Consider the following 18,477-nt stretch of genomic DNA (forward strand, 5'->3'; position numbering starts at 1 on the left):
ACCGAATCAGAGCGGCCGCGTCTTAGCCAAAGGCCTATTTTCCATACATGAATTCAAAAGAGAACAAAGGATATACGAGAAACGAGAGACCCAATCAACGCCGTGCCTTTAGACCATAGACGTTGGGTATCATTGAGAAGGAAAACGTATCATTGGTTCGTTGGAAATTACGTCCGCTGCCGGCTGCGCTCGGCCTAGAGGTGGGCTGGACTCTCGAAGCCTGCACTGCCACTCCCGTTGTTGAGGAAGGGATGGCGATGAGTCAAGAGAGTGAAAGGTGAGACACATCGGCCGGAGACGGTTTGTCTACCGCAGTCTATTTGGTGGGCCCAATCCAACCCAACCTCAAGCGAGCGGCTACGATGCCTGCGGATCCTGCAAGGGATGGGGCGTGTCGACCGGGAACGTCGTCGAAGGACTCACATGCTGTGAGCTCTCTGGCGAGTTGTCCTTCGAGCTCGCCGGACTAGATGTAGGTGATACCGATTTCGAAACGATGTATAGGTCCGGGTACGAGTTGAAGAAGAGGCGCTTCCAATACGCGCTGGAAGGGAGGCCAACGTTGGCGAGGGAGGACTTCAGCGTAGGCTTGTCGCCATACTTTTGGCGTTCCTCGGGCATCAGCAGGTCTTCGGCACTGACCTCTAACCGGCTGTTGCCTCGAGGAATCTGTTTCTTGGTGACGCGTAGGAAGGGCAGGTTTGGGTCTGAAGAGGCCGCCCTCTGTTAGCCATACAACTCGTCCATGGTTGGGTGAGGCTCAAGCGAGCGCACTTACCGGAGTCTAATGCCTTGCAAAGATCATGCTGCGAGCTCACCTCGAGTGATTTACTGCCCGAGCGATACTTGTAGACGAGAATATTCGCCTTGTCGTCCTCGTTCAATCCGAAGAGCGTGCTTGCCTTGCTCGAGTTCGTGCCGCCGGTAGAGGTGGAGGTGCTTTTCCAGGTCATGACTGCGCGTGTGATTGTGTGTCGCTCCAAATTGGACGATGAAGGCTGAGACTGGGTTACGTAGGGCTGTCGGTCGGCGGTGGAGAGCACAGTTGGTCGCTGGTTTGTGGTTCACGAAGGGTAGCGAATGTGTTCGTGGGCTTTGTATAGGAAGGGCGGCGATGCGGCGGTGCGGTGTCTGGTGATGGGTGAAAGCAGGTGGAGTGAGGCCTGGGACATCAAAGAGCTGCGTCACTGCGCCGCAGGCAAGCGAGCCTGGGACATGGTGGCTGGTGAATCCGGCGTCGGCCGAAGAGAACTGATTGGTAAGATTATTACTTTTATTACTTGGCAGCATGGCGCAGCAAACCTCGTGTGATTGGGTGCAATCTCATTCACCATGGATTGCCCTGTTACCACGCACCACAGTGACTCTGCTGTGTTGTTCCGTGGACGTGGATCGAGTGAATGTTTGCTGGCTGTGACTAGAACAATCAAGCTCCACTGTGTTACCAATCTCTGAGGTCTCACAGAGGAATACTGAGACACGACTATGAACAACGCTCTCTTCATTCCTCAAGCCAGGCGAAAAGGAAAGCGGCGGGTCTTCATGTCACGGAGCGAAAACGCCATCCAGGTGACTCTGTTGCTCATCTCACCTCTGACTCTTCGTTCACAGTCTGACTGCGAGTTTGTTGTTCCGGCTTGCTCACGCCCTCTGTCACACGGAGGCGTCATCTGGACCACAAGCAGCTTGCTGCAGGCTCCAGCTGTGGACAACCAGGGCTCACACCGGTTATCGCCGCATATCTCTGCCTTCCGAGCAAACAATAGAGTCGTGCTGTAGTTTGCATCTGTTCGGAATGGGCGGGTGTGAGCAATAGTGGACCATGCCGTACCCCAGAATATGGTCCTAGGGCGAAGGATGCGGGTGCCGGAATGACTTCAGCACCTTAAATGCCGTGCACATCGCACAAAGCCTGCGGCCCCTGAATACTCCGAACAGAAAAGGAGTCGAAGCCCCATAAGAAGCGAAGAAGGCGCGAGGCGGAGCCGTTGCACAGCTCCGGCAGCCAGGCGCAAGATTCACCGCGGACCAATCAGGGGTAAGTACCCCCGAGACTCCAGCGCGATCCTCCAGCGCCACAACCGAAGGAGCCACCACAGCTCTCCGTGACCTCGTTTCGAGTGCAGCGGGCTGCTCATGAGGCTCACTTGATGCTTTGCGGCCTTATTACTGCCAGGCTGCTCCCTAGCCTTGCTCCCTCTACATCAGTCGCCCCTGACACTACCTCGCGTTTCAACTTTTGCCGCCACGAGTCTGGCGCGCTAATAAGCTACTGACGGCCTTCAAGATGCTGCAACCTCCAGTCGACTCTCCCCGGCGCCCGGCCTCGATAATGACGACGGCCTCCTCAGCGGATAAGACGGGGCAAACGTGGGTGGATGGTGTGAACAAGTCCAACTGCTGGGAGGATCTCATATTGACTCTAGGTACGTACACGTCTCCGTTAGTTCGCAGCGCGCGTCTAGTGGTGCCAGCACCTTCCCCGTAGCAGTCACGCCATTATCCAGTCCGGCGCATACGATAGGGCGGTAATAGGGACTTTGTTATGTCTTTCGCAGGATGCCTAGAGCTATTATACGACCAAACGCTCCGGTCATGGTCCTCCACGAACCTGGCCAGCTCCGCCCGGCGTATCTTCCCCCGAGGCTTTCGCACGGCTCTTCGTTCTCGACTCATAATGCTACTTGGCAGACGATAGTCGAGTTGATCCTCCGATACGTCGCCGGTTTGCGCCAGGATGGTCAAACAGAACCGAGCAGAGCCACAAGCGTCCCATGCGGGCGTGCGAAACTGGAGTTCAGGAACAAATCCATACATAGCAGATACTCTAATCAGAGCACGGGAATTTAAGCAGAGCTACAATTACCGCTCGAATGCGCTGGACTGCGTTATGCGCGACCGCTCGAGAATGTTCGTTTGGACCACCTAGGCCAAGTACTGACTATGATTTAGATGGCGGCGGTATTCGAGGCTACTCCAGCCTACTTATCCTCCAACGCGTCATGCACGAGATCGCCGAGATCGAGCAACGGATACAAGAACAAGAAGGCCCTCCGAAAGGCTGTGGACGGCGGACATTCAACGAAGATGAGCTTCTCCCTTGCCATTACTTCGACTACATGTACGGAACGAGCACTGGCGGGTTGATATCGGTAATGCTGGCACGACTACGCATGACTGTCCCTCAATGTTTGGAAATATATCGACAAGTCGGCGAGGATCTCTTTGGTCATCGGAGAAATGTCCTTCCTTTGGCGACGAAATACCATCACAAGCCCTTGGAGAAAGCGGTGCAAAGAATCGTAAGCGAGTTCTGCAAGCACCATGATAAGTGTGACGGCCATGACTGGCATCCTTGGAGCGCGGATGAGGGCTCAGAGACTGGAAGCGGGAGCTCGTCGTCATCAAGTTCCTATCTGCAACCTGATAGGATCTGTCAATCGTAAGTACACTGAATACCCCCTCGCTTACTTTTCCACATCCCGACGCAGTTGCCTGGTCCTTATCAGGTCTGCGGCTCAAATACGATTCAGCAACTGACATTAAGTAGTATCTGCCTCACCGCAACCCACTCCGGTATGATTGACGAAGCCTACCTCCTTCGGACATACGATCACCGCTACGATCCTGAGATTGCACCTGTCTGGGTGACTCCCTATAACGAGGGCGCAGATAAGCTTAAGATCTGGCAAGTCACTCGCGCTACTTCAGCAGCCCCCTTTTTCTTCAAGATGCTTGAAGCCGACTTCGGATCAGGTCGCAAGATTGGCTTCAAAGACGGAGGAATACGCGAGAATAATCCCTCGTACGCTGCGTATAGCGAACACGCTTCACTGAAAGGGGATGATCACGAACCCGCCTTGCTTCTCTCAATCGGCACAGGAAGACCAGATACGTCAAACGACGGGTTCGCTTCCGTATGGCCAGGACCTTTCGGAAAAGTACCGCTGATGAAGAAGTGGTCGGAGAAGTTTGCCGTTTTCAAGAACGTTTTGATCAAATACACGGAGGGTGAAGACAGACACAAAATGATGAAAACAATTGCTCGCGGCGAGCATCGGTGGTACAAGCGGCTCAACGTCAACAAGGGGCTCGAAGACATGAAGCTCGACAACTGGGAAAAGGGGGTTTGGACAAATCCTCAGACGGGCGAGACCAAAGAAGTTCCGGGAGGCAAAACGCTTTCAAGAATGGAGCAGGTTACGAACGCCTATTTGGCTAGGGAGACTGCAGAGAGACAGGTACCTCTACAGGAGTACGCACCTCCACAAGTGATGATAAGGCAGGTCGCTGAGCGGCTAGTACGACATAGACGGCTACGGGAGGAGACAAAGAACGAGGACCTTAGGAGGTGGCAAACACATATGGGGCAATGGTTGAGCGGCACATTGAAAGAGGAGGACAGCATGATCAAGAGAGAACCGCCGAATAAGAAGGGCAGCCGCGCGACCGCGACCGCGACCTTGGGCACGAGCACGAACACAAAGCAGCCTGTAGTCACCGACGAGAACAGCACCACGGCCAACAAGAATTGAACCGATTTGAGCTTGCCATCCTCCAGCCTGAGCCGTCTGGACTCCACATCCTCGTCGCCGTCTTTCTGGCCCTGAGTCAAAAATCTTGACGGCTCAACCGTGGATCTTCCATCAGCTATCCCAACCTTCGACGGTTCCACCGGTGACCGACCTCGCCCTCAACTACGGTTTGCCCCAAACCCGGGCATTCTGCCCCGGCTGCGACCCTCACGACCATGAGAGCACCCAACTTTGGATACATTTTACTGCATAGCGAAGCATGTGCATTTGGCGGCGTCACATCACATACCCCTCCCTTCGCTGTGGATATCGCGAAGACGTAATACTGGGCATCGGCGTTGGCGTTCTTAGTTCTTGAAATTTTGTAAGCATATGGGGCGCCTGACTATTCACGGCAGTTCTTGCATATAGCAGATAGCGCACGAGATACCACATTCTTAGTAGTTTTTTTGGGCATAATATTCGGTAAACTCCATGTTGAGCTTTGCAATGCGGCAATGGGTGTCTTTTCGCATGTGCCTGACATCTTTTTCCGCAGCTTCGCCTATACTTACCCCAACGTGTACGTCTACAGACACTGACACTTCTCAACGCGACATAAGTCCATGGATTGCTTCAACACATGCAGAGAATTTTTTACATACGACAGAACGTTCCATGGGTGGCTTCAACACATGGTGGGAAATTTTTTATACATAAAGATGGCCCCACGAAGTATTTCTCGCTCCTTCATCCCATTCCCTCCACCTCTCTATAGCAGCTGTACAAAGTCTCCTCCTGATATCCTCGAAGCAGCACTATGGAGAATAACACTAACACAACCACACGCGAGCCGTCCTGGGACGCAGTGGGCGAGCCCCGACCTGAGAGCTCCCTAGGTTGCCCTGCCTCCCTCGATGCGCTCCTGGAATCCCTCTCGGTCTCAGAGCCCGAGAATAACGAGGTGTCAGTCGGCACCCCAACGCCAGCTGAAGGCCTCCAGGCTATGCTATCCATGTCTGGTTTCGCTTCGCCGCCACTGTCAAAGTCCACGCACGAGCGAGTTGATAGTTTCCTGGAACCACTCCCTCCTGCCCGCTGCGACTCACCACCACCTCCCCCACCTCGCATCCCGGAAGCCTACACCCAGCTCCAGGATCTCTCTGCCGCCCTGTACAAGGCGCTGAAGGACCTCACGAAGGGCTATCGCACGTCGATCGCCCGCGCGCGTACAACGCAAAAACGTGCCGCGATCCGTAAGAAGTTCGACAAAAAGACCGCGACACTGCTGCACAACTTCGAACAGAAAGTCCAAGGGACGCTGTGGGAAGGAATGGGCCCCCGCATGCTCTCCGACCTCACCCTCAGCGCGTACCCCTCCCAATCCTCCACGCGCCACGCGCCCAATTCACTCTACACCCTCCGCCGCTCGCTCATCAAAGAACTCGATTCCCACCTTTACGCCCGCGCAACCGCCCAGCGCGCACTCGAGCAAGACCGGCTAGCCTGGGGCGATGAAATGATAGCGCAGCTCATGCAGCTCGAGGAAGATACTAAGAGAGCGGAGCTTCTTTTTGCTGATCGGTTTCTGGAGCTGTGGGACTTTCAGTGGATTGCTACGGAGCAGGAGTTTCAGGCGGAGTATGAGGCGTTTTGTGGCGATATGGAGAGGCTGGCGCCGATGGGGGAGAGGTTGAGCGTGGAGTTGGAGAGGTTGGGGGAGTGTATGGATGATGATGATGGGGAGGAGGATGAGGGTAATCGAGGGGGTGAAGGCATAGAGGGGGAGCCGTGGTGGTTTAGGGAGGAGAAGGTATGTAGAGGGGAGTGAGGTTTTAGGGGAGGCGGAGCATAGTTGGGAAGGTGGAGAGGAAGAGGTCTTTTTATCGGAAGCCCCTTTTAGTAACCGAATCGCAGCGCAAGTGCGATGTCATGTATGTATACTAAGTCCATGCCTGAGAAGTCTAGTGAGGTGGGCGGCAATGCCGATCATCTGATCCTGACTTGTTTCGCGGAGCCAAATAGCAGTCGACCGGGCTTCTTGCATTCGCTGCTCTCCACTATGCCAGCACAGCGTCATCTCGGTTCTCGGCTCTTTGACGCCACGCAGCGGGATCTCCTGTATCACAGAGTGGGGAGAGTCGCGTTCCGCGAACCAGGAGGAGCAGGTCGAAGGGTACCGGCGACATGTAACCGTCTCGCTTAGAATCAAATGCTGCCAGCTCAGTGATTTCCATGTCTCCGTGCAACGCTGCTCTTGACTTCAAACCCGCCGGGTGTAGGGTTCGCTTCGCCGGATGTAGCGCTCACGCGTCTCGTTGGAGGCAGTGAAATGAAGTGTCGTGCGAGTATCACCTACCTCATCTGGGAGTAGCAAACAGCGTCGATGCTAAGCCTGTGATCGGGTCAGGCTACGGTTATTGGGCGGGCGTCTGATGCTACCAGGTGACGGAATGCATGGCCCTTGGATATAAGAAGCCGCAGGATCTAAGGCGTTATGAGACGTTTCGCGACGCTTGCTCTCGCTCTTTCTCCGTCTGGGCCCGAGTGCTCTTACCCAGCTAATTCAATGCAGTCCCACCGATCCTCTCGTGTGCCGTACGGCGGATACGCAGATGGAAGAATGACTTACCGGCCACCAGGTATCCGTCCCCGCTCTTTCCACGACCTTCTCCTCTTCCCTCACGAGCCTAACTACCAAGGACCAACAGACCGCTTCCGGCCCCCACAACGCACATATACCGAAAAACAACTCTTCTTCGACGACACCATCAGCAAACTATTCCACGCGCTTAGAGAAGCCGAGATCTGCTTCGCCTCGCTCCAAGACACCTTCCAAAAGGAGATCGAGACAATCGAGTGGTATGCGAGCCAAGCGATCATAGACTCGCTTTGGGAGATGCGGCTCGACATGAAGAAGCCGAACCGGCCGGACCCCAAGGCCGACCACGAGGTGCACATCCCCCACGACGTTGACGAGAAAGTAGCCAACGCGAAGCAGGTCAAGCAAGCGCGAGTCAAGCTCGAGAAGGCGCTGCAAGCTGCTGCGCAAGGAACCAAGGCTGTCGTGAGCCCGAAGCGGCGAGGTAGCAAGGCGGCGCAGGATAAGGCAGGGATTGAGAGGACGATCTCTAAGTTGCAGACGAGTGGGAGCCAATGCCTTGATCTGCTAACGCAGTCGAAGAAGAAGTATTCGCAGTTTAGGCCGTTGCAGGAGGAGCTCAATTTCTTGAGGACTATCGTGGATGGGTGGAAGGAGTTCCAGGGTGGGGCTGAGGAGGATGAAGGGGAATCCGGTGGTGAGTATGGTGATGATGGTAGGGATGATTTCTGAGGAAAAGGAGATGGGAAGGCGCGTTCGGGGGTCATAGCAGGCGAAAATCATAGGCTTGGATACGTTCCTCGAACTCCCAAATAGGCGACTGGCGAGATTCGCATCAGAAATAGTTTACCTACTCGCCCGTCACTAGTGATTCCGTAAGCAGTCTCGGAGGGAGCTCTTATACTAAGTATGAGAGCTGGGATTTGCTACTTTACAGTGCACGACATGCAGCCTTCCGTCTTCATCGAGGGGACTACTTTCTTTCATCTCCCACAAACCTGTCCATGCGGTCAACACCAACCTTACGTAGTTTCGGTCCAAAAATGTACAGCTACAGAGAAGTATTAGTGCCACGCCATTATAAGATCAGCCCAATTAACGGGCAATACGTACAAGAGCAATCAACGGCATACCAATGCCCAATACAAGGAAGGCAAGCAGAGCAACACCCCAATCAACGCCGAGCCTGTCAAAGAGCTTGGGCCCGAAGAGGGGGAAAGCACCGGCAAAGAGACAGCGAAGCACCGAGACTAAGTTCGATCAGCGGTGAGAGGATTGAAGAGGGTCAGAAGTGGCTTACTGGTGGCAAATGCGGAAGCGGGATACTTGAAACTACGGAAGGATAAGCGAGAGACAGGCGCGAGGAAAGCAGGTACTTACCCGTCAACGGCGTAGAGCTGAATCGCAAGCATGATGTTGATGCCACCGATCGCAAAGATCGCGCAGCCTACTAGTGGCTAGAGCGGTGTCAGGTTGGGCATTGAACGTGGCCCGTGGAAGAGCTACATACCACAATGAAGTGTGTCTTTAATGCCGAAAACCCATACATGAAAAGGCCACCAACACATAGGAGCCCTCCAGCAATGCAACTGATTAAACTACTCGTGTCAGTTTATTCCTTTTTAGACGCACTCTGGGTACAACGTACCGAGATTCGGGCTTGTATTTAAGCTGCCCCGTAGACGTATCCCGCTTGAAGACCGCATCCATAACCTTGATGGTGGCAACGGTACCAATAACTAGAGGGATTGGTCAGATTAGGGTGTGAGGATCTTCGTGTGGAGTTCTTACTCATTCCGACACCAAGGGCGAGGAGATCCGTGCCCACGATACCAACAGAATGACCGTAGCCTCGGCCGAAAACGTTTGCGAACTTGATTTCGTGCTGTTAGCGTCGACACCGGAATGACTCCAGAGATCTTACCGTAACGAGAAGAAGGTAGATGACGCCGAACACAATGGAATAGAAAAGGGACCCAAGAAGCAGTGCTGGGTCGAGCACAAGGTAAACAACTGGGGTGCTGCCTTAGAAGAATGCTGGTGCGGGTAGAGTTGAGTCCTTACGTGGTCTAGCAACCTCACTTAGTAACGCACCGAATGAAGCGTGCTGCTGCTGCTGTAGATCAAGAACAGTGTATAGATGATCGTTTGCTCGAGATTTCTGGGCCTTGCTGAGCTTTCTTTGGAGGACACGCGGTGCGTACGATTCCGGCATGAGGAATAAACCGAGAAGTGATAAAACGCCGCATGCGATCGCCTAGGGTGACATCAGATGGAGAGTAGATAATTGCCACTTAGGGTGCAACATACAGGAACCCACAAAGTCCATCTCCATGATGCTTCTTCGGACATCCATCCGCCACAGACGGGGCCAATGATGGGCCCTAGAACACTTGCCCGTTTCAGCCGAAGTAGCGGTCAAGGTGGATGCGACTATGTACTTACGGCCCAATCATCACAATGCCAGATGCTTTCGCCCGAGACTTCAAGTCCCAGATATCCGCGACTACGCCTCCGACGACCGCGACGGCTGCTGAACCACCAATCCCTGCCAGGAAACGGCATACAGAAAATTGGGCAGTCTGTCAAATGGTCAGCCATATTAAACTCGGGCAGATTACAGTGGAGAACGGGGTCCACCAACCGTCTGGGAGTATCCCCCTCCTATGCAGAATGCCACAAAGATGAGGTTGCCCCCATGAATGACTACAGTCCTGCCATATCTCTCGCTTAGGGGAGCGAGGAAGAGAGGGGCGATAGCGTATGCGAACATGAAGATAGAGACTTGTAGGGCGCCGACCGTACTATCAGTGATGTGTAGATCATGCATGACCTGGAGAACAGACGGCGCGAATATGGTGCTTGCGAACGGTGATAGGAAGCAAAAGCCACCAATCATGGCGGTTGCACGGGCTTTCTCTCGAACCGGCCAAGTCTAACAAGCTCTGTTAGTCTATGGGGTCATAGCCATTACAAGTGAACCGAGTCTTACACGAGGGTGCTCATGAGCATCTTCGTCAAGAACGACTAAGTTTGGATCGAGGTCGCGGATAGTATAACCACTGTTAAATATCTTGTCGGGCATAGAAGTCTCCTCAGCTAATAACTGCAGGTATCTTTCCCACACGAGGTCCCGTTGCGAAGCAGCGTGAGAAGCCACATCCAAAGACGGATGTGTTTTCATGTCGGCGATATCCATGAGAGGCAAAGTAAAAGAAAAACGATGATTGAGCCTGATACTCCAAGCAGAATAGAGCAGGTGTCTTCATTGGTATACAGAAGGGTGTGCAAAGGAAGAGCGCCTCATACTTATAGAGGGTAAAAGCCGTGAGGTCGGCCGACAGTCGGCGATAAAGCACTAAGAGTCATTCCTCTGCCGCGTAGGGTACTCGAGTTCAAGGCCTAATGCGATACGCATGCTCGCCGGAGGCCCCCTGCACAAGGAAACCTTCGAGGGCCATCGACCGGATGGATCCACATGGCGGGCTCGAAAGGGCCGCATCCGGTCTGATCTGATAAGAATTTAGGCGCAGGATGACGAATAAATCTCGTAAACGTCGTTTTGCCGAACACAATCCGCGAGCTATAGGTGTTGTCAGGAGGCAGCCACGGTCTGTGAGGTCTGATGATACGGGAGTGCTAGGCTTAGTCAGGCTAGACCAAGATCGGCGTTAAGCGGGTGGGAAGCTGCGGACAAGAGCACTGACGACGGCACCACACTACCATCCACCTAATAAACATCATGGCTCACCCGCATCGCCAGCCCGACTATCACCGACTCTCTTCTTTCCCTATCCTCGGCAGGAGAAACGCGGTATGCAGCCTCGCGAAGTTCAGACCTGCGTGCGGTGCCGTGATTTGAAGAGGCGATGCGACAAGACGAAACCGAGCTGTACTCGATGTCAACTTGCAGGTGTCCCATGCCGGTACGCTGTACCGCAGAGTACTGTTGCGCCTTCCACCCTAGTCGACGCGGGCAGGGCTTCTCCCGACGTCGAAGCTTCGACCCCTTCTGCCGGACCGTCTGGCTCTTCGAATAGCGGATCAGTGCCCGAAAAAGCCATCAGGAGACGAGATCGAGCCTGTCTATCATGTACTCGATGCCATCGTCTAAAGGTGAAATGCGACAAGAAACAGCCTTGCTGCAGCCGTTGTGCCCGTTCTGGCCACGCGGGAACGTGCATATACACACATAGGGTGCAGCACACCAATCCGCCATCTTCTCTTTATGGCCCGGTCGTCGTCGCTGGGGAAGACCCAGAATACGTTGTCACCACCTGGTTTTTACGGAAGCGTGGCTCAAGCCATTGGAGAGCTCTTCTATCGCGGGTAAGCTGCTTAGGTTCCTACCCGGATCCAAGATCGTCGCCAGCTGACAGCCCTAGCTTGAATCACTAACTGGTCTAGCTGATCCACCATTCACGATGGCGATCCGGGAACATTCTCAGGGCGACTGCTCATCTGATCTTATTCTTCCCGGGAACTTCCCGTTCGGGACCCCTGAATCAGCACGATATTCTTCGCTCGACAGCATACACGTCCTCCTCCAGGCTTCTAAATCCGAGTCCTCACGTTATCTCAATCACTACAGCCATCTGTATCATGCTTCGATTCCTATTTTTGACCTCAAGAGATTCCATACCGAGATAGAGCGGTACTGGGAGGCTGCGGACAAGCTTGATTTCTGCTGGCTTGCACAATACCTAGCAGTACTGGGGCTTGGTGCATTTGCAACGAGCAGGGATGAGAAGCTGGCTGCTGACTTCTTCTTCGCCAGCGAAGCGTGCCTGGCCAGGACGCCTTACATGTATCGGCCCTCTGTCGCCAACATCAGGACGCTGTGTCTTTTGGTAGTCGCGAAACAGGTGGCGTTTGCGACATGCTGGGCGCTGGATTCCTGCTGGAACATCATGGGCCTCATTGTGCGCTTGTCTCTCATGACGACTCTACACCAGGACTACATACCCGGCTGCGACATCCCAGGCGTTGTCGAAGAGCGAATACTGCGTCGTCGGCTATGGAACATCGTTGTCTATCTCGACATTCAAATGGGCTTGATTACAGGCCAGACATCACCCTTACCCCATGATGCGCTATTGACCACCGTCCAGCCGAGCAGTGATGGTACTGCAGATCACTGTTGGGACTCGGTGCTTCCTACCTCTTTTCCTATCATCTGCCATTTCCTGGCTAGGATCAACTCGAGCATCGACGTCATGACCTACGACGAGGTCTTGCAATACGACTTGGAAGTCAGGCAGTCGATGCGTCATGCCGCAGCAGTAGGAGGCAGCGACATCTTATCCACGACTGTCGACATTTTCTTCCGTCGCGTACTGCTCGTCCTACACCGTCGCCATGCCCTCGACCCGGAAGCACCCACTTTGTATCCTACCTCATACTGGTCTTCGCTAGAATGCAGTCTCGCACTCATTATCCATCAGCGGGAGCTGTCCGACGATCTCTGCTCACCACACGACGTTCATCTGATCGGGCGCCCCTTTATGCTGGACTTCTTTGCAGCCGCCCTCACGACATGCATTCACCTTCTTCGGACCGATGCGCCACTGGCTGCGACTTTAACATCGGAAGGCACGATACCACCCCGTCAAACTATAATGAATACACTCAGATCTTGTCTTGACCTCTTCGCGAAGGAGCAGCACAGATCCGTGTGTTTTCGAAGCGGCTATCATATGCTGAGCGCAGTGTACGGGCTGATACCCAGAGAATAGCAGGCTGGATGCTTGCGCTACTGGTCGAAATGTGGACATCAGTAGCCGGGAAAGCTCCGAGGCGAAATGGGATGCAGCGCTCAGAATCCTAGCCGAATCGGCCGGCTCCGCCGTCATTGCCGACACAGGCATCCTCATCATTAAAACCAACCCCCGTGGGCATGTAAAATTGCAACCATCGCAACCTTCATCAAGTCAGCCTCAAGATAAGCCTGGCCAAGCTGGAATCTGTTAGCCTTGCGTAAACGTGGCGTTGGTCTAACTCACTCCAAATAGTCCTCTGCTTGCTCAGCTCCATCACTCTCACCTTATCTCCGACATTGAAAGTTTGAGGAGTGCTCTTTGGGTTCCAGAAGCTGTACCTCCCAAAGACTGGACTCCACTTGGCCCCTGCATCGACCCTCCGATCCTTTTGCAGCTTTTTGAGCACCTCGCCAGATTCGCCAGTACCGGGCTTCCCTGTTTCATAGTCGATATTGATGCTCTTGCAGCGGACACAGTTGTGCGCCATGATGATCTCAGCGTCTCCAATTTTGATCTTGCGCCAGAAATCCTCCTCCCACGGCTCCTCGGCGCCCTCGATCACGATGTTGGGCCGGAATTTGGTGACGTCCATTTCCTCGCCTTTGGGAAGCCGTAAGGTTACATCGGCAAGCGAAGTCTTCGAGATGATCAGGTACGGAGCGCAGTCAGCGAAAGTGATGCGGTGGGTTGCTGGCGAGGTCAGCAGAGGAATAACCTTCGCTGCGCTGGATATCCAGGAAAGGTTCTTCCCTGGTATCAGATCCTGGAAGAGAACATCCCGACGATTGTCGCCCAGGTACACAAACAGTACTTCATAGCCGAAGCACGAAGAAAACCAGTCGCTGTACTCGGCCGGCATCTTGAAAGCCAGCGCTGGACTACTATGCATATTCACTTCGAACGGCTCCAATTTCGCAGTCTTAGGCACGAGTGGGATCGTCAAGGTCTTGACATTGGCCTCGTTTCCGAAAGCTCGGAATGTCACGGTAATGGTCCCATTGCCCGTGCCGTCAAAGTCGATGCTCGTCAGGAACTGCGTCATCTCTGGGTACCGGGACACGGCCATGTTCTTGTAGCCGTCTGGGGTTGCTTGCAGGAGCATGAATGTTCGGTCGTGCTCGAAGCCATACTTGGTGGCAAGGGCTGAGGTGAGTTGGGTTGGGCGGAGGGACTTGATTGGGTAGAGGTAGATCTTCGCGCGGATATCAGCTTCAAACAGCAACCTTCAACGGTATCCGGGGAGAGTACCTCGCTGATTCTCAACACTTTCCCTTTATGGGGCTGAGGTTGCAGGAATCTGTAGAGCTGATAGAGCAAGAAGCCACTCGTGGCGAGAATGGCGGTGAGGTAGAGCGGGTACATGATGGAGGGGTAACCTCTGGAGGAACGGCGAGGGGAGGCAAAATCGGCTGCTGCACGGTGGAAGATATATACGAGCTGCACTTCACATTAGCGTCGGTATGTAGAGCGGTGGACGATAAGACCCGAGGGTGTTTAGTAGCGGGATCCGCTTTCCTAAGCGGGGTCAACTATAAGCATGGGAGAGCTGCACGCCCTACGATGCGATCTCGCTCATGCGTTATTCCATTCCGTCTTGTCATCTAAACCTCTTTGAAGAAATGCAAGCTCGCTCGGAGAGCCCGAGCAGCGCTTCTCAAGATTTACGTCTGAAGTCACCTGCGCACAGCTGATTGGGGGTCCACCGCATCGCTTAGGGCATGGTGAAGGAAGTTCCTGAAACCGACACGGCTGCACGGTGGCCCGCTGCAGGGGCGGAGATCCCTCGCTGCAAAGCCGAATCGTGGTGAAAAGTTGGATATGGTGAGGAGGTGATCCTGGACTGGAGAGGTGGAGGGTGATGCGCGATAGGCTGCGGTTGGTGGAGCGAGTGTGGCTGTGCAGCGATTACGTTTCTCGTCACCGCGAAGAACGGTTCTCGCAGGCTGGAGTGGGGCTTGGCGGGAAACGTCACCGGCATGGCACTCAAACTTCGCCTTCGTGGAATGCGCCTAACGCTCAGTAACAAGACCGACAAGACGCCTACTAAGCCCACGTGCGACCTACCACAAAGCCCTATGAGTCTTCACGCCGCTCTTTAACCTCGCGCGACTCCCGTCTTCCTAAACTCACGATCGCTGAGCGCTTCCGCGCGCCGTTCATACGTACTCGGTTCTGTCAGCCTCGCCGTTCTACCTAGTCAAGCCTCCGCTAGCGGTGCGACGCCAACGCGCTACATAGCCCTTACTTGCATCCACAGTCGCAGAACAGAATATTTCCTCTCAGGTTGAATACAAACAGCGGTCAGGAGCTGAGACTCACGCGCGGACTCTCTTAAGGGCCTTCTGATCTGGCCTCACGAGGCTCTCAGCCCTCGAACCAGTCACTCACCCTTCCGGAGCCACCGCCGCTCCCCTCTACGCCATGGCAAACAACGGGATCCGGCGGAAAGACACCACCAAGGGCCCGCCCTTGCGCATTTTATCCCTAGGTACGCATATTGATCGCTCTCTCAGAATTCAGGCACTGACGCGGGGCAGATGGCGGGGGCGTGCGCGGCTACTCGATGCTCATCATACTGCAGGAGCTCATGCACCGGACCTTTGTCGAGACAGAAGGCCGAGCGCCGAAGCGACACGAAATACCGAAGCCATGCGAGCATTTCGATCTCATCGCCGGGACGGGCACGGGCGGGCTGATTGCCATCATGCTGGGAAGGCTGCGGCTGGACCTGGATACCTGTAAAGATGTATATGTGCGCATGACGAAGAGAGTGTTTGAGACGGACAAGACGTTCGCCGGCATACCGTATCGATCGACGCTGTTCAAGGCTTCAAAGCTGGAGGAGGCGATTATGGAGTGTGTACGCGAACACACCATTTACGATGATGAGGGGAATGACAGCGAGCATGCGAGCGCCATGTCGTCTACCCCGGATGTCAGGGACCCCGCGACGCCGAATAGCGTGTATGGCGTACAGAGGAGTCCTAGTACGGCGAGCAGGTACAGCCAGATCGGCATGACACCCGTGAATATGCGGATGGCCGCCTTGAAGTGGGGCAACCCGAATGCGCTGCTGTACGATAAGAGAGAGGAGCGCACAAAGACGTGAGTAGAGGATTATGCTTGCGATTGGCAATATGCTGACTGTATTAGCGCTGTCACGGCAGTCTACAAAGGCACGAAGAACGCTGGCAGCGGCCAGATACTCCTCCGATCCTACGACTCGCGAAAAGAGACCTCGATAGAACCCAACGCTACCATATGGCAAGCTGGTCGGGCAACGTGTGCGACTGCTCTCGCTTTCAAGCCGATCCAAGTTGGCCAATCCCTGTTCCTCGACGAAGGCTCCGGCAAATACAACCCTGCGCCCATGATTCTCGATGAAGCCGTCGTCAACGAATGGCCGGGGCGCGAAGTTGGTGTTTTCATCAGTATAGGGACTGGAAAGCGTCCAGAGGGCACCAACCAACAGCAGCATCTGTGGTGGGAAGGATTCGTCTCCAGCGGCATGGGCGATTTCGCCGAAGCGAGGCGCAAGCTCATCAGCAAGATTGAGGACTGCGAAAAGACACATCAGGCGATGAAAAATCACCTAGCGAAGCGACAAGTCAATCCCGAACACTACTACCGCCTAAACGTCAATGTGGGTGTCGGCGAGTTCGGAATGAACGAGTGGAATCGCCTCGCTGAGATCAGCACCAACACGCGCATGTACCTTTCGGATAACGATGTGCAAAGCAAGACCTTCGATGCCGCCTCGAAGCTTGCTAGGATATACCGCGCAAAGCAAAGATGGGAGCGCGCAGAAAGAGGGCAAATGGCTTACGGCGCGAAGAATCCCTGGGAGCGCCCTCTCCCACCCGTCCCGGATGCTTCTCCCATCGCGGTCGAACTCCCCGCCGAAGAAGTCGCGCCCCAGTTCTACTCCTCCAATAATCCCGACAACCCTCCAGACGACTTCCTCCTCCATCCCTCAGGCTACCACCGCACCCCCGAAAGCGACAAATTCGCCATCGTCTCCTCAGACGAATACCCGCAACCAGTCACCGACCTCCCTCCCCGCCATTCTGGCGAACTTGTCTCCCCAGGTCGGCGGTCGAACGACCAATTCAACGTGAGCTCGCTACACAGCTCGCCCAGGCTGAGCTTCGAAGAACCGAATCGACAGAGCCCGCCTCCGAGGCCGCCGAAGACACCACTGCAGGAGGGTGCGAAGCCGTTGAGCATGACGGGGCCGCCTACGATGCCACCACCAACGAGCGCGTTGCCAAGACCGCCGCCTGGTGCGCCCTTGCCATATCCAGATACGGATGGGCCGCCGGCGGTCAATAGGGCGCGGAAACCTGAGTACTCACGATGATGCGCGTCATGGTTTGTTTCATCGCAATTGAATCACGAAGCTATGATGTCAAGTCGAAGCTTAACGAATTAGGTAACGATCTTCTTTCTATTTGTGTGCGATTCCTCTTCCAGGGTTTTGGCGCGAGCGCCCTGGCTGGCAGGCCCGGGGTGGCTACAGCACGTTACTGGTGGCGGCGTAATGTGAGTTGGATCTTGGGTTTCGAGCGGGTTCGCGCATGCTCGATGGAATACTGATGGTTGGGAGTACGTGAGTACATAGTTACAGATACCCTTTGAACTGTTTCTTCGTTTTCGCTTATAGTCCGTCTCCTTGCTCCACCTACGTAATTTACGTTGGTCGAAATCATCATGATGGTGATTGTCATCACCCAAATAACGATGCCTTCCGCTCTCATCCGGATTCCCTCGCCTCCCGCCGTTCCGTTCCGTTTCTTTCGTCTTAGCGGCTAACGGGCTGCATTGGAGTATATATATATATCCGTTCTTGTACCCCGTTCTAGATTTCCTTTCTTCTTCACGCAACAATATTATAGGTGGATTCTAAAACTAGCTTTCAGCAGGGTCATGGAGCTTGGTCTTCGCCTTGGTCTCCTGAAAAAAAAGTTGAAGCAAGAAAATATGGCTGGATTAGAAGTCGACAACTCAAAGCGTGATGTGTGCGTCGCTGGCTGCGCGCTTGGATTGATGGTGTGGTGTGGTGCAGTTCGTGGTGTGGCTTACATGGCGAGAAGGGTGATGGTGAGTATCATCTTAGCGTTGGACATAATTTCTTCGCGCTTGGCGTCTCGAGGCGTAGGGAAAGGTCAGATCAGATGGCTGTCAGGGAGGGAGGGGTATATATATCCCCTCCTCCGCCCGCCCTTCTCTTGTTTTTCTTCTTCTTTACGCACAGGGCCGGATATGAGGCTCTAAAATTGGGCACAGTGACTCATAATGCGTGTGTCGTCTTCGCTCCGTCTCTAAAAGGTCTATCAGGAGTTCCATGGGTGGATGGACTAAAATCTCAGGAACGGCGAAATATGTCGGTTCTCGGAGCTAGACGGTAGGATTGCGGTCGCGCGTGGGTTGGCTGGTTTGCGATGTTGGAGCGCTGTGTGCTTTGGAGCTTTCGAGGGGATTGGGGGGCTTGGAGGGAGGAGGGGTGAAGGTGGTGGGCACAACGATGCTTGATCTATAGAGGTGGAAATTTGATGATGCTGCGCGATCTACTCAAGTCTCTTCGACTAGTGTTTCTTTGCCG

At 54.4% G+C, this 18,477-nt stretch overlaps 8 protein-coding genes across 8 annotated transcripts; 5 read left to right on the top strand and 3 right to left on the bottom strand.

Annotated features, from left to right (window-relative positions):
- Positions 1 to 357: 357 nt before the first annotated feature.
- Positions 358 to 953, bottom strand: BU26DRAFT_434431 (uncharacterized protein; the record flags this gene model as incomplete). Its single annotated transcript, XM_033824074.1, has 2 exons — positions 358 to 707; positions 779 to 953. 2 exons carry the CDS (start codon positions 951 to 953, stop codon positions 358 to 360), a joined length of 525 nt encoding a protein of 174 aa, XP_033679744.1.
- Positions 954 to 1,984: 1,031 nt separating this feature from the next.
- BU26DRAFT_522513 (FabD/lysophospholipase-like protein) lies at positions 1,985 to 5,025 on the top strand. The gene is made up of 3 exons (XM_033829806.1): positions 1,985 to 2,426; positions 2,953 to 3,442; positions 3,551 to 5,025. Exons 1-3 carry the CDS (start codon positions 2,288 to 2,290, stop codon positions 4,533 to 4,535), a joined length of 1,614 nt encoding a protein of 537 aa, XP_033679745.1. The 5' UTR covers positions 1,985 to 2,287; the 3' UTR covers positions 4,536 to 5,025.
- Positions 5,026 to 5,334: 309 nt separating this feature from the next.
- On the top strand, positions 5,335 to 7,848 carry BU26DRAFT_608278 (uncharacterized protein; the record flags this gene model as incomplete). Its single annotated transcript, XM_033835832.1, has 2 exons — positions 5,335 to 6,327; positions 7,090 to 7,848. The coding sequence occupies 2 exons, from the start codon at positions 5,335 to 5,337 to the stop codon at positions 7,846 to 7,848; spliced, it is 1,752 nt and encodes a 583-aa protein (XP_033679746.1).
- Positions 7,849 to 7,971: 123 nt separating this feature from the next.
- On the bottom strand, positions 7,972 to 10,701 carry BU26DRAFT_490802 (MFS general substrate transporter). Its single transcript, XM_033826065.1, has 13 exons — positions 10,109 to 10,701; positions 9,761 to 10,051; positions 9,562 to 9,698; positions 9,427 to 9,508; positions 9,181 to 9,373; positions 9,041 to 9,129; positions 8,908 to 8,989; positions 8,765 to 8,855; positions 8,627 to 8,714; positions 8,497 to 8,573; positions 8,417 to 8,448; positions 8,230 to 8,366; positions 7,972 to 8,167 (listed from the first exon to the last, which is right to left on the bottom strand). The coding sequence occupies exons 1-13, from the start codon at positions 10,313 to 10,315 to the stop codon at positions 8,090 to 8,092; spliced, it is 1,584 nt and encodes a 527-aa protein (XP_033679747.1). The 5' UTR covers positions 10,316 to 10,701; the 3' UTR covers positions 7,972 to 8,089.
- Positions 10,702 to 10,831: 130 nt separating this feature from the next.
- Positions 10,832 to 13,242, top strand: BU26DRAFT_522515 (uncharacterized protein). Its single transcript, XM_033829807.1, has 2 exons — positions 10,832 to 11,445; positions 11,502 to 13,242. The coding sequence occupies exons 1-2, from the start codon at positions 10,933 to 10,935 to the stop codon at positions 12,849 to 12,851; spliced, it is 1,863 nt and encodes a 620-aa protein (XP_033679748.1). The 5' UTR covers positions 10,832 to 10,932; the 3' UTR covers positions 12,852 to 13,242.
- On the bottom strand, positions 12,952 to 14,328 carry BU26DRAFT_463483 (MOSC-domain-containing protein). The gene is made up of 3 exons (XM_033825128.1): positions 14,124 to 14,328; positions 13,119 to 14,067; positions 12,952 to 13,072 (listed from the first exon to the last, which is right to left on the bottom strand). Exons 1-3 carry the CDS (start codon positions 14,235 to 14,237, stop codon positions 13,053 to 13,055), a joined length of 1,083 nt encoding a protein of 360 aa, XP_033679749.1. The 5' UTR covers positions 14,238 to 14,328; the 3' UTR covers positions 12,952 to 13,052.
- An 807-nt stretch (positions 14,329 to 15,135) lies between these two features.
- BU26DRAFT_85343 (FabD/lysophospholipase-like protein) lies at positions 15,136 to 17,518 on the top strand. The gene is made up of 3 exons (XM_033836409.1): positions 15,136 to 15,363; positions 15,413 to 15,980; positions 16,029 to 17,518. Exons 1-3 carry the CDS (start codon positions 15,297 to 15,299, stop codon positions 17,233 to 17,235), a joined length of 1,842 nt encoding a protein of 613 aa, XP_033679750.1. The 5' UTR covers positions 15,136 to 15,296; the 3' UTR covers positions 17,236 to 17,518.
- Positions 17,519 to 18,191, top strand: BU26DRAFT_85344 (uncharacterized protein). Its single transcript, XM_033836410.1, has one exon. It carries the CDS (start codon positions 17,802 to 17,804, stop codon positions 18,147 to 18,149), a length of 348 nt encoding a protein of 115 aa, XP_033679751.1. The 5' UTR covers positions 17,519 to 17,801; the 3' UTR covers positions 18,150 to 18,191.
- Positions 18,192 to 18,477: the final 286 nt, after the last annotated feature.

The sequence above is a fragment of the Trematosphaeria pertusa genome (assembly GCF_010094035.1).
Source record: "Trematosphaeria pertusa strain CBS 122368 unplaced genomic scaffold BU26scaffold_14, whole genome shotgun sequence".
Taxonomy (NCBI): Eukaryota; Fungi; Ascomycota; class Dothideomycetes; order Pleosporales; family Trematosphaeriaceae; genus Trematosphaeria; species Trematosphaeria pertusa.